This window comes from Sorex araneus, chromosome X (assembly GCF_027595985.1).
Source record: "Sorex araneus isolate mSorAra2 chromosome X, mSorAra2.pri, whole genome shotgun sequence".
NCBI lineage: Eukaryota > Metazoa > Chordata > Mammalia > Eulipotyphla > Soricidae > Sorex > Sorex araneus.
The window spans coordinates 204,193,064-204,207,803 of record NC_073313.1 but is presented as its reverse complement, the minus strand read 5'-3'; the positions used below and the strand labels follow the sequence as shown (position 1 = coordinate 204,207,803).

The 14,740-nt window shown below is 42.4% G+C and overlaps 1 protein-coding gene across 1 annotated transcript in view; it reads right to left on the bottom strand.

Moving 5' to 3' along the window:
* MYO3B (myosin IIIB) overlaps positions 1-14,740 on the bottom strand; it is a 460,143-nt gene that overhangs the window by 412,564 nt on the left and 32,839 nt on the right. The window contains 1 exon segment of the mRNA XM_055121066.1: positions 10,902-11,047. Coding sequence (XP_054977041.1) covers positions 10,902-11,047 — 146 coding nt within the window.

Below are 14,740 nucleotides of genomic sequence, written 5' to 3'. Positions count from 1 at the left end.
GGTGGGGGTGTGCACTGGTGGAGGGATGGGTGTTTGATCATTGTGTGACTGTAACCCAAACATGAAAGCTTGTAACTATCTCACAGTGATTCAACAAATTTTTTTTTAATTTAAAAATTTAAAAAATAAATAAATATTAAAATATTTTTTTTAGATAAAGAGTTCTGCTGGGTAAGTCTGCTGTGGCAGTTTGAGTGTGATGCTCAGAATGAAACTAAAATTCCCAAAGGGCTCTGCCTGAAACAGTAAGTGTGGGGCTTGGGATGGTTATTTGTCCTTACCCTCAAATCTCCTGTTAACTTATAAGTTTGGCTCTGCCCTTGGTTATAGCACAATTAAATTCACTTTATCCCCCTGGATTTGACTGCATATGCTTGTTAGGATCACATTGTTCTTCACAACAGGTTGTTGAAAACGTCAAGTTTGTTATCCAGCTCACCAGCTACCCTTTCCATAAATGGCCGAACTGGCAACAAGTGTCATTCAATTTCTTACCTATTTGAAAACACTCAACAGACAGGAAAATTGCAATCCCGGCACTTCCTTGACCATCTTGGCACTAACACCATGATCCAGTCCACCTCAACACCACCTTTCCACTACCACCATTCCATAGTCTACATGTTTTCATCTTGGCCACAGAAATATCATCATAGGTTTTACGGAAGGGCAACATTCCAAACATCCTATGTCTACAACAATACATTTTCTTGATCATGAGAAGTGTGACTGAACAGTACTGTATGGAGAGAAGCGGCTTGGAATAATGATGGAGGGAACTTGTATCTGTAGCAGCACCACAAATATAAAACAATAATATTGATGCTAGTGTAAAACACAGATATAAATAAAACTAACAAAGAAAAGATAAATAAATTTTAAAGAGCCAAATCAACTGAAAAATATATATATATATGTATATAAAACTGTCTTTGTTGTTATTATAGATTTAGGTAGTGCTGGGAATTGAACCTAGGTCCTCAACACACAAGCCATGTCATCTACCACTGAACCACATCTCCAGTCCCACTTGGAATGGTTTTGCAAGATTACCAAACAAGGATGTTAGTCTGACATTCCTCATTTTCGGTGAACCTATGTGAATAATGACAGTTTTTTTCCTAAGAATTCAAATACTATTCTAAGTGTGGGCAGGCATCTCAGTAATGAGTCCAAGGTAGAAGTCAAACTTACCAAATGATGGTTTTCAGATTCTGCTGCCTTTCCTTCTTTGAAAAAAAGAAGCACCTTCTTTTTCCACTTCTCCAACACTCTTCCTGCTCTCCAACTTCTTCAGAGATCACTGACACTGGCTCCTCAGTTACAGCTTAATACTCTCTCAGTGCCCAGGGTTATCACTCCTCCCAGCCAAGACATCCGAGCTCCTCTGGAACAACTGAGCACTCTCCTTACAACCCCCTTGCTAGCTCTGGTTTCAGTCTCCCTGTGCAGGTTTTCAGCTTTTCCAGACTGAGCTGGAGAGGGGGCTGAGGTGGGGATCATTCTCTTTCTCAGAACAAAGTGAGGAAAATAGGACCCAATCTTGGAACAATGGCACCTTTCTAGAATTCCTATGTGTTCCTTTATCTGGGGACAAAAAATTTCCAGAACCAAGGGGGCAGTTTATGCGTAGCAATGGGGTTGAAGGAATCCTCTAGAGACAAGCAGTCAAGTCCCCATCACACCACTCACTCATAAAGCAGCCACAAAGGATAGAACTGATAAGACAGAAAAAGTACTGGACCTTGGATCTCTTTAGAAGCGCATGGCAATGTTCACTGTAGACATGATGGGCGAGAGGATACCGAGAGACCTGCATCCAAGTAAGTAGTTCCTATCATTATATTCATGGGTGGAAGAGGATTCACATCTCCTAGCAGTAGGTCTTATGAAAGGAGTTATGATAATGAATATTCATGGCAGAGACCTTCTGGCAGGTACAAAGCAGTGGGGTTTTATTGAGAAATCAGTCTTCATTCTCTCTCAATTCCCCATATAATCATCAATCAATCAATTAGCTGAACTTTCAAATGATTGATCTTATGGATAGCTCTTTTAAATGAAAGGTCTGAATTCCTGAGTTACAAGAAAAATTAACTCCTTACAGTATAAATTCACCCTGGAGAGTTTGTCTTTGACAGCGCCTAGCATAAACCCAATGCTTACTACTACATCCTGAGCTGAGGACTTTGTACTCACTTTGTACTCATAAGAGCTTTGTTGGCGGTAACAACATCCATATCTTCCTTTTACAAGGAAGGAAACTGTGACAAAGAAATCATGAGGTGGTGGCACTTGAACACACGAAGACTGACTTAGAATAACATATATTGCAATAATGACCCAGTTTTCTACCCTTTTCTGAATCTTGTTGTCAAGATTGCTTGGAACCTTGTTGTCAGTGTAGAAGAGCCCTGGCCAGCCTTTTGGTAGATAAGAAACCACATAGAGCAAAATTACTGAACCCAACGACCTCCTAGACCAGCCAGCCCCCAGGCAAATCCCCTGTTGAGTGCAGACATAGGGGCTAACCAAACCAAGATCCACAAAACCACGCAGAGAACTCACAGATCATTATATTCCATAAGAAATAATACAAGAGCAATGTTTTTAAGCTATTACATTTGTTACATACCAGCAGACAATTGATTACCTACGCTTGACCACAATTCTGTATTTTCTTCTTGACGATACCAACTTCATCTGACTCTAGGATTCTTCTGGAATAGACAGCTCCAGTTGTTCAAAGTCTTCTCCCAGATTGCCAACTCATCTCTCTTCATCCTTGATTTTTGTCCCTGCCCTACCTGTATGCCAATCATAAAAGTGGTTTACAACTATTCCCTATCTTTATTTTCCAGACTTTTATTTTCAGAGTCAAGAGAAAACTAGATTGCCTTAATTTCTTTAGTATTATCTTGAGCTCTGTTTCCTTGCCTGCCCTCTTTGCCTATCTCCCCATCATTTAGGAACTAAATTGGAATTAGCCAAAGTGATTGGGGCCAAAATAATGAAAGCCAGGTAATGAGGGAGAAAGCACAGATACTGCTGTAAGTGAACACCTTGGAGTCTCCAGCCATTCCCCTCTCTCACGATGCGCTTTTTACTCTACTTGAAAGGGACTGATAACCCTTGAAGGTATGTTTCTTTCTGTCTTGATTCTTGATCCCCGAATGAATCTGCACAATGGAGCCCTCTGGGCCTGCCAAGATGTCAAGGGCAACAAGCTATACCTCCACTGGCACACATGACCCCAGCTGTTCAACTCAAATTAAAGAGTTTAGAAACATGTTTCACAGAGCAGAAGACTTCGAGGCCATTACTGCCAGCTGCCTCCAGCTGAGTTACCAAGGAAATGGAGAGGGTAGCCTCATCAGTAGGGGATAATCCCCAGGCACTCCCAAGATTTATTGAGTGAAATAGGGAGGACCATAATCCATAAAAAGGGAGATTATAAACCCCTTACCCCAGAATGAAAACGACGATTCTTTTTCTAGTGATATATTTTAAAAGGGACTGGAGCGATAGCACAGCAGGTAGGACATTTGCCTTACACGTGGCCAACCTCGGTTCGATTCCTCCATCCCTCTCAGAGAGCCCAGCAAGCTACTGAGAGGCTCTCACCCACATGGCAGAGCCTGGCAAGCTCCCCATGGCGCATTTGATATGCCAAAAACAGTAACAACAAGTCTCACAATGGAGACGTTACTGGTGCCCACTCAAGCAAATCGATGAACAAGGGACAACAGTGCTATATTTTAAGAGCTTTCTGCAATTAAGCACTCAATAAACACTAAATGATGCTAATTCTTCTAGCTCCTTCTGCTTTATGAGCAAAGTTGGGATTGGGAGAGCTCATTGCTCAAAAGGCCAATAGCTAAGTGACCTGGGTTGGTGAAGAGAAACCAAAATTCCCTCAGGGCAGAGCTTGCCTCCTCGTGCCATTAAACACCCACCCCCCTCATCCCCCATTCATTACACTTCACCAACAATTGTTTAGGTTTTAATTTCTTCTGCTTATATTTCACTGCCCTGAAGGGAAATGTCCGGTGCCGACTCTGTAATAGTGAGACAATTACTGGTGACTCAGGGCTCCCCGCTGTCTCGGCATTTTTTCTGCAGCTGAGGAGTAGGCTTCCCATGTTGGAACAATTTAGCTTCTGAATTAGGAAAGTTAGAATAAAGGAGTGATTTACCTTTAAAAAAAAAAGTGACAGAAATTCCGATGAAATTAAATAAAAATTCAGTTCAAGGACTCTGTTTCAGAATAAGAGTCAGGTGTGTACCCTGAATCACTGAGAGTTTTAGAAAAGACTCAGAAATGTTTCAGATGGGCACCTAAGTTTTCTGAGCCCCAAACCCACAGCCCGTCCTACGCTGTAAATTTCAGGCAGTCTAAGATGATTATCCTTCTCTCTTTGTCTCTCTCTCTCTCTCTCTCTCTCTCTGGTTAATCAACTTTTGCCTCTTTCACCTTTAGCAATGAATAAGAGACAATAAAACTATGTTCTCCCTGAAAGACAACACAATTATTCCTCTTTCCCATTCAAGCATTCAACCTGACTGATTTTGAGTCAACAAAGCTAAAGATGACCTAGCATGGAGGGCACAGCATCCCCAACCGCCAGTAAACTGTGTCCCAAAGCATCTTTGAAAATGGGCAGTTGACAGCTTGGAAATCTTTCTTTCCCCCATAAACAAACATATAGGCTAAATCTTCAGGCTCAATTCTAAAACTCTAGTTAGCCACTACAGTCTACTAAGGTTCCCCAAAAAAGAATTTCACGTATTATATTGCCTCCCCCAAAATAACCACTTAAAATATTCTTTCCACAAGAAAATGCATTCAAATTCAGGACACCAGAAACAGATCTCCATTTGCCCAGAATCAAATTCAGCTTTTTCTTCTTAAAAAAAAAAAGTGGAAACCAGGCAATGAGGAAGAGATGCAGAAACAACTGACATAACAGTTGCACAGTTTGCAGGAGGGGGGTGGTTGGGACAGAAAAAGATAACCTGAAGTGCCTCTCAGCTTTTACATAATATATGTCCTGCTACTCTGTTAGTTAAAACCCTTGTCTTAATCATTCTAAATTAGGAACTAAAGGCAGTTGCTTGAAAAGGTGTTTGAGGAAGGGCGGAAATTCTGGCCCTGGGGTCATAAGCCAGTGAACAAAAAAGAGTCTAGTTCACCTACCCGGGAGCTCTTGATTGCTATTTTTTACTCTTTGCCTGATACAATCATCACTGCTCATGAAATTCTAATTTTCAAGTTTACAATGTCTGTTTAAGATTGGATGCTGGATAATAATCTTTTGTAAAGATAAATACACCATATGTATTTACTTCTAAATTTTCCAGTGCTCTTAGCTTGTTTTAATGTAAAAGATGTGGGTTTTGGAGTAAATGTGTCCAATAATTTTTACTTCACAATGATTTGGTCAGGGGCTTCCAGTTTTCTCCTCTAGAAAAGGATGTAGCAATGGTCCCTACCTCCTAGAGTTGAAGTGGGATTTAATGCAACCACATCTACAAAACAGTTATCAGTGCTTGCCACCAAGTGTGCTTAGCACTGTCGTTCCATTGTTCATCGATTTGCTCTAGTGGGCACCAGTAGTGTCTCCATTGTGAGACTTGTTACTGTTTTTTGCATATTAAATATACCATGGGTAGCTTGCCAGGCTCTGGCATGCGGGCGGGATACTCTTGGTAGCTTGTCAGACTCTCTAAGACGGATGGAGGAATCGAACCTGGGTCAGCCACGTGCAAGGCAAAAGCCCTACACGCTGTGCTATCACTCCAGTCCTCGGTAGATCATAGCAGTTATTATTTCTCTGTTATCATTTAGCTAGTTTTCCTTCATTTTTACCTTTTTCTTTGTTTGGGAACTATAGCCAATAGTGCTCAGGGGACCATTTGGCACCAGGGATCAACCCTGGGCTACAACATGCAAAGGCTGAGTTATAGTTTTTTGAGCCATAGCGTTGGCCCAGTTTTCCTGTATTTTGCTTCCAAATTTATTTCTCTCTTCCTCTTATTTTTTGTGGGGGAAGGGGAACATATTTGCCAATACTCCTGGCTCTATGCTCAGGGATCACTACTACCAGGGCTTAGGGGATCATATGGGGTGCTGAGGATTGAACCCAAATCTACTGGTTATCAGGCAAGCACCCTACCTGCTATTCCAAATTATCTTTTCAGCCGACATGATAAACATGGAAGTTTGGGGGGCCTGAGAGATAGTACAGGTATTAAGGCCATTGCCTTGCACATGGATTGATCCCTGGCACCCCATATGATCCCCTGAATATATGGTCCCTATATGGTTCCCTAGCCATTGCCAAAAGTGATCCCTGAGAATAAATCCAGAAGTAGGCTCTAAGCACAGTCGAGTGTGGCCCCATGTCCCATCTAAATCTTGATGTTCAGCAGTAGCTTAGTAGCAACACACCTGCCCCCCCCACCCACCCCAGCAGATTTCTCCATTTAGAACCTAAGAATGTCACCTCTTGGGGCTGGAGCATTAGCACAGCGGGTAGGGCATTTGCCTAGCACGCGGCTGACCCAGGGTTCAATTCCCAGCATCCCATATGGTCCCCTGAGTGCAGAGCCAGGAGTAACCCCTGTGCATCACTGGGTGTGACCCCCTCACCCCCAAAAAAGAATGATACCTCTTTGGGAATAAGGGTCAAAGCAGATATAACTAAGGCTCTCAAGATGAGATCCTCCCCAGATAGAATGGGCCCTAAAGTCATGACAAGAGTCCTTGCTACATAAGGTAGAGAAGAAGGCAGGGATACAAGGAAGAAAGTCACTGTGAAAATGGACAGATGGGAATTGTGCTGTGTCAAGGCAAGCAACAGCAGGGTTGGGAGAGGCAGGAGGTTCTCCAGAGGAGGACTCTGCCCACACCTGGCACAAACTCCCAGCCCCCAGAACTGCAGAATAGATCACCATTGTTGCAAGACACCAAGTTTGTGCTGGCATCTCTAGGAAGCCAATAGACTCAGATGAGAGATAAGCTACATTTGGTGAGAACAGGCTTAAACTCGAATCAGTGATGATCACGAGCTCTCCTTTTCCTGATTCGTAGACTGCAGAAAGACTACGTGCAAGCAAAGGACTGTCACTGGCTTCAGGAAGTAGAAGGTTCAGACTGGTCTATTGCAACCACTCCTGGGCAAGCACATTTCTGCCAGGAATCTTAAAAGCATCCTGCATGTTCCCACAGAGAATAAAGTGTAAGTAATGTGCAGAATGACACTGAAGAGAGACAGCCACAATGGCCCCACATAAATAGGCAGGTGACATGGGTTTCAGTTCTAGAAACACACTTTCACCCATCCCTGCTGCCTCCTGATTCTCTCTGTGGAGGTCAAAAGGTCATCAGTCTGAGTTATGAATTTTATTCATAACTGAAGTTATGAAGTTTTAATAAAAAATTAAGTTTTATTCATAATTGAAGCTATGAATTGATACTGGTTTCCAAGAGGCCACCATCATTGTATATTTCTCCCCAACTCATGGGTTTTTGCCATAACAACTATGAAACAGATCTCCTTCACAGTGAAAAATATACCTCGGACAAGATCCTTCCAAACGTTTGCAACAGTAAAAGATTTCTTACAGAGAAAATCCTTAGGAAAGAGATATAGTTGAACCCTCTTGATGCCCAGAGAAAGAGTTTTGATTCTTTTCCTCTCTTCTCTTTCTTTCTTCTGTTTTCTCCTGAAGGAAAACAGCAGTAGACAGAACAGCTACTGTCAAGAGATGGGTGACATTTCCAGAGCAAAGGCATTAGACAAGATGACACATGCTGACAGGTTCAGCAAATAGAGGACGCTCTGCCAATCAGCAGATAATTTCTGCGTGTTCTTAGCAGAGGAAAGATTTTGAGTCATACAGTATTTCAAAGAAGGTCAAAATTCCTTCCCGAGGGTTATCTTCTAAAGTGAAGGTCAAGGGAAGAAAAGAAGGTGGGTGGAGATAAAAAGTGGGGGACCAAAGAGCCTCATGAGTGGGAGAACCACCATGACCAAGCAGGTTCCCCTGCCTTTTTGCTGGAAGCATCCAGGGAACCTGTGTAAGCACCTACTTTGCTGACATTCCTAAGCCCTTTGTCACTTGGGAAAGTCACTTCTCTCCTAATTCAGTCACATTCTATTGTCTTTCTTTACCTAGCAATTTATTTCTTAATTATTTATTTATTTATTTATTATTTCCACTAAGGACAAGATTGTAGGAAAGAGGCGAGACAGGAAAGCGAGAGGGGGAAATCATCCCAGAGTTCTTTGAAATGGATTTAGCATGCTGTCATTGAAGAGAATTCCAGAAATGCTCATATCCAAATTGTTTGGGGGCGGGGGTGGGGGTGGGGGAGAGCGATCCTAAAACCAAATGGCTTAAAATTATTTTTGTGAAGATTTGTCCACTGCTTTTCTCCATTAGGAAAAAAACACTGACAGATAAAAGGCGGGGGGGGGGGGCGGGGGGGGGGCGGGGGGGGGGCGGGGGGGAGGGGCGGGGAGGTTACTGGAGAGCCTATTTTGTTTATTTTGGGTTTAGGAGGCCACACCTGGTAGTGCTCAGGGTTTTTACTCCAGGCTCTGTGTCAGGGATCACTCCTGGTGGATTTGAGGGAATCTGGGTCCGCCATGTGCAAGGCAAGTGCCCCACTAGCTGTATTATCTCGCTGTCCCCCTGGAGTGACTATTTAAAATATGTGCATGTTTCTTTCCACCCCCCACTCCCCTCTGGGAAAGGATTCATTCTTAGTGTTCAAAATTAAGATAGTCTGTACACACATTTACCACTCCCCCCATAATCTTTCCTAAGAGAACCACATGACTTTAGGATAATTTGTCTAATGACTAGTCAAAATGACTAACAGGATAATTTCAAGTAAATAATAGTAACATCCAACATCCCCCCCCCATTCTAGGAATTAAAAACCTGTGCTGTATATGAATTTAAAAAACTAAATAACCCTCCAATCTTTCCTGCTCTGGACTGTCAAATTGACAGCTTAGGGTTGTGACAATGACAAGAGTTCAGCACACATAATCACACTGATTATCTGCTGACCGATTATTGTTGACATTCCTTAGTTCTAACCGATTTGTCACTTTCACAGGAACCAAGAGACAGTGAAAGGGCAGGAGGTTCCTCCAGGAAGAAAGAAGAATTTCAAAGAAATTTCTGATACCCCTAGTTGTTCTGTCCTTGGAATTCCCTCCAGCCTGGGCAAGACATTGGGGTTGGGTTGAGGGTTGGTTATCCGTATTTCAGATATGAAAGCTTTTCTGAAGTTGGAAGAGATGAGGGAACTGAGAATAATATAGAGATGATTAAAACCAGAGGCATGGCTGAACACCAAGTACACGAAGAGAAATACATAGATTTGTATGTCAGTTTAAGCACTCATACACCCCTTTATAGCTAGTTAGTATATGTATACAAGACATGAGGAAATCGGTAGTGGCGGTGGGATTGGTGTTAGAACATTGTACACCTAAAACTCAACTACAAATAATTCAATAAATTTTAATATTTTTATTAAGTGCCTAATATTTTTAAGTGCAAGTGGAAAAATAAAAATAATTTATAAAAAGGAGAAATATACCTAAGTGAATCCTCTCTTATCAAACGTTTGTGCACATGTGTGCATATATATAAAATATATATAATATATAAACACATGCACATACACACACACACACAAACACACATAGCCAGACACCATTATATGACATATTACTGTTCACAATGCTGTTTTAGGTTCCTATTTTATTACTGTTTTGAGCATTTAGCCGTCTATTAATTTAAAAGGTCAGGAGCTGTGTCTACTCCTGTAATCTATTTTCATACTTTGGAAAAATGCAAAAAAAAAAAAAACCCACACTAACCCCATCTTGGGTGGCAGTCATTTTTTCGAGAGTAGTGGGTGGCTGTTCACATCTGGATTAGGTACAAAATGATAACATTATGATGATGAACAATGCAGAGACTCATCTGCATATAAATAGACCTAATCAGAAATGCAAATTGCAATCAAGAGAAAATTTTTTAAAGGCTGTGATGGCTGTGTGACTGTGCAGATAAGGAAAGGTTAACACTTGCATTGTTGAAGTAGTTAAACGGCTCCCAGCCGGCCCAGAGAGAAACGTGAAAAGATACAAATCTCTCAACCTGCAATCTAGCAGGATGGAGCGGCTGGGGGGCTTCATTCCCCACAGGACAGCTTTAAGCTCACCAAACATCCGTTTCTGAAGACAGACAACCAAACCTGGGACAACCCCTAGCAACGCTTATTTAGAAAAGACTCTGGCTTTTAAGTGCCCACTCCCAAAACAAGTCATATTCCCCACAATTCTCCTCGACAAGGCAACTTAAAGATGAAAAGCAAGTCACATGACCGACGTAATAATATTTTTCTGAAATTTACTTTTTTTTTTAGTGCTTCTCTGAGAGGATACAAAAATAACACTATTTTTGGACTCCCAAATTTTCACAAGTAGGAATGATTCTAAATGGGAAAAAAAAAAATGGCCGGCGACGATTACGCAATTTATAAAAAAACACAATATTTAGAGAACTAACCTAATAAAACATGGCATTTCTAGTCTTGTGCACACACAAAAAGGAACATTTCAAATGAAATGGTTAAAATTCATTGGTGGAAAAAATGGAAAATATGCGGTGGTTACAAGTTCCTAATATTTCTAGGAGACATTACGTTTTAGCAACACCGCTCCCCACCCTCCAACATACACACTTTTCCTTTTTCAAGAAGAAATACATGTTGTGATCAGATTTTCTCAGGTTAGGAAGGAAAATGTTTACCAACCATCCGCCGCTTTCCCAAAGAACTAATGGGCCAAGAGCGCCATCTTGTGTCCTACCTTGGAATCTTAAAGAGCGTTTTCACGGGATGCATGTCAAAGAGGGGAGGGTCTCCATCCCCCAGCTCAATAGCTGTGATCCCCAAGGACCAGACGTCACAGCGAGCGTCATAGGTAGAGTCATACTGCTGCTCGCAAGCAATGACCTGTCGGGCGAAAGCAGAACAGAACAATCAACTCCACTGTCACCGCAGATACTGTCAGAGGCCCTTGGCTGCTCCTAATGCCCTTCTCCATTTCTTTGGCGAGGCGGCCTCTGGATTCCAATTATGATAAAGTGTGTGTTTTCTGGACCTTATTTACAAATTGATTTGTCGTCTGTATTATTAACTGTTTTAATTTGTTCATTATGGAGCAATAGTAGAGCAGGGCACTTGCCTTGCACGTGGCCAACCCCAGTTCAAACGTTTGCCCCTACCCCCTTCCCTCCTCCCTCCCCCCCCCCCCCCCCCCCCCCCGTTGTGGTTCCCTTAGCCCTCAGGAGTGATCCTTGAGAGCAGAGCCAGGAGTAAGCCCTGTGCATCACTGGGTATGACCCAAAAAGTGAAAAAGAAAAGAAAAGAAAGAAAGAAAAAAGAAAGAGAGAGAGAAAGAAAGAAAGAAAGAAAGAAAGAAAGAAAGAAAGAAAGAAAGAAAGAAAGAAAGAAAGAAAGAAAGAAAGAAAGAAAGAAAGAAAGAAAGAAAGAAAGAAAGAAAGAAAGAAAGAAAGAAAGAAAGAGCGAGCTGTGGAGGTCCAAGAAACAGAAGAGGAGGTAAGACGTAAGACATTTGTCTTGCACACAGCTGAACCTGGTTCAATCCCTGGCAGCACATGTGGTCCCCCAAGCACCATGAGGAGTGATCCCTGATAACAGAGGCAGGAGTAAGCCCTGAGCACCGCTGCAGGGGCCTCATTACCAACCTGACCCCAAAGGAAAGAACAGAAAAAACTATCTGTTTTCTTCACCTCATTACCAGATGCTGTACTCAACAGCAAGGAACAGATTTTCTTGAAGACATTTATCCTCTGCACAAAATTCCCATGAGTGTGGCCAGTTGAGCAGAGAGAGAGAGGTTGGGGAAACGACTAGCATAAAACAGGAACCGCACCTTTTTAGTTCCTTTTTCTAAGAACAGCTGCCCCCTCCTCACACTTCTTCAACAACTGCTTTGCATTTCAGTGCGGCCAGCTGCCTCTCCTGCTTGTGGACTAACTGGACAAACAAGAGGAGCAGGGCCCGGAAAATACTCCCGGGCTTGTCGTGGATGTGGGGAGCATGGGTTCCTGCAGGAAAATTCACTTCCACCAAGAATTTTACTCAGACCAGGAAAGCGCCTCCATTACCAAAGAGGTGGTGGGATAGGGGGTAGGGGCAGAGAGTGTGGGGGAACCTAGGCCCCCTCGATCTGTCTTCTCAACAACCAAGGAGGACCTACGGCTGTGGGGCAGGTGGAAAACTTTAAAAGTCTAAAAATGTTTTTCAACAACATACAAGGTAGATAAATGACAACAGCAAGTGAACAAAGCAGGGGTCGGTGTGACAAGGTACCCACTCTCTTAGACCATCATAAGGGCTCTGGGTGACATGGGTCAACTGATCTGGAGAGCAGAGTGGGGACAGATTTGGCTTCCCATGAGCAGGATCACTCTGGCTGCTGTGCATTCAAATGGGATGTCAGGAGAGTCGATAGCAGTTTAAAACAGCAGTTTAAAATGTGCTAATGTCAATGTCTGTCCTAGAGGCAGACTGGGGGGTGAGGGGTTGAAGGAGGGAAATTGGGGACGTTGGTGGTGGGAAATGCACACTGTTGAAGGGATGGGTGTTGGAACATCATATGACTGAAACCCAGTCATGGACAACTTTGTAACTGTTTACCTCATGTTGATTTAACAAAAATCACTGTCACTATCATCCCACTGATCATCAATTTGCTCGAGCGGGCACCAGTAATGTCTCCATTCATCCTAGTCCTGAGATTTTAGCAGCCTCTCTTTACTCATTCTTCTCAGCAGTGCCGCATTGGAGGCTCTTTCATGGTAAGGGGAATGAGACCCATCATTGTTACTGTATTTGACATATCAAATATGCCACAGAGAGCTTGCCAGGCTCTGCCATGTGAGCAGGATGCTCTTGGTACCCTGCCAGATTCTCTGAGAGGGAGAACTAGGCTATAAGAGGCCACATGCTTCCGGGAGCTTTGTTCCACGGTCTCCTTTGTTTAATAAAAATCAATTAATTAAATTAAATTTAAAAACTAATGTAGGAATTCAAAGTAGAAACATCGAGGACACAGAAGTAATCTATTTCTGATAACATGTTTTGAAGGGAGAGTCATTGGGATTTCCTGAATGAGGGTTATAAAGAAGACGAGGTGACCTGAGCAATTTCAAGATACAATTGGTCTTGAGTAAGAAGCATAAGACCGCAGGGGTAGCAGGTTTGGCTTTAGATGCAGGTTTGAAAATCTTTTCTTGGATGTACTATTTGTGGGAAGCCTCTGAGAACTCAGAGTTCATTTCCACGGAGAAATGACCAGCCTGCAGAAGAGCAAGGTAATAAGGGTGTGTTGTTAAAAGCGATTCAATATCCAATATTGCTAGAAGCATCACAGAAAACTAGTTCTGCTCTCTGCCAGGCCTGGTGAAAGGGCCTTGCAGGTCTGCCAAAGGTACCTGCAGCCTTGCCTGAGGTTGCACTGTTTCTCCAAGAACGGCATATAACCTTCAATTCATTTGGTATCTGAACTGAAGAACCTTTTCCCAGGGACCCACATTCTTGGCCTGGCCACTATCTGCGTAGAATAACCTGTCATCTACATAGCAGGCTATTTTCTAGCATGCCTTCAAACTAAAGTTCAAGTAATTAATGTCCTCTAAGACATGGCTTTCCTCACCCCACCAGGTGAGAAACTACTCTATTTTTCAAAATCTCTAGAGAAAGTTATTCAACATCCTCCCCCTCAGAAATGACATTGTCAAACATGTGGGACAAACATAATTTTAGGCCTCTCAATCAGCAAAGAGTTCTCCATTCATATATATTCCTATGACAGAAAGAGAAATAAGACTATCTTTTCCTCAACAGAAGTGAAAGGCAACTGGAATTCCAAGAGAATCAATAATAATTACATGACAACTGTAAATGTCTAAAGGCATTTTTATTGGACTACAAGTTCCGGTGAAAATTATGACCTCCAAACAGTTGAGATATTAAAGAAAGGTCAGCTAAGCATTTCATACCCATTGTTCACAACTTCTAAGAAGAAATTCTAAGAAATGTCTAAGCTTTCAAATGAACCACAGAACACAATTTCAAGAACATAACCAAGTGTAAGAATGAAGACTGTTTCTAAAGTTGTATCATAAAATATTAAAGAGTTATCCGACTCCCACCTCTCTCTATAGACAGATACTATCTTCAGTTAATCTGTTAAATGGAAAAGTGTCCTTTAGCCAAATCCTCTTCCCCAAAAGCAGCTTGCATTGTGACAAGGAAATTCCTTTAGCTCTGTTTTAAAAAGTTTATAGAAATGTTACTCTGGGGAGCGGGGGCAGTGGGGGTGGAGGGAACATCTCAGAAATAATTGCTAGGTACCCAAAGGACAGGCATCATCTTAGGCCATAGAAAGGGGAAGCCCAATGCACACTTAGTTAAATCCTCATATCAAGAGCTTAAGAGACACTATAGTGGGTAAGATACTTTCCTTGCACCGGTGAGCCTGGTTCAATTCCTGGCATTGTCTATGGTCCCCTGAGTGCCACCAGGAGTGAGCCCTAGCATGGAGTCAGGAGTAAGCCCTGTGCACTGCTAGGTGTAGCCCCAAACACAAGAATGAATAAGGGAATGAATAGATATGTG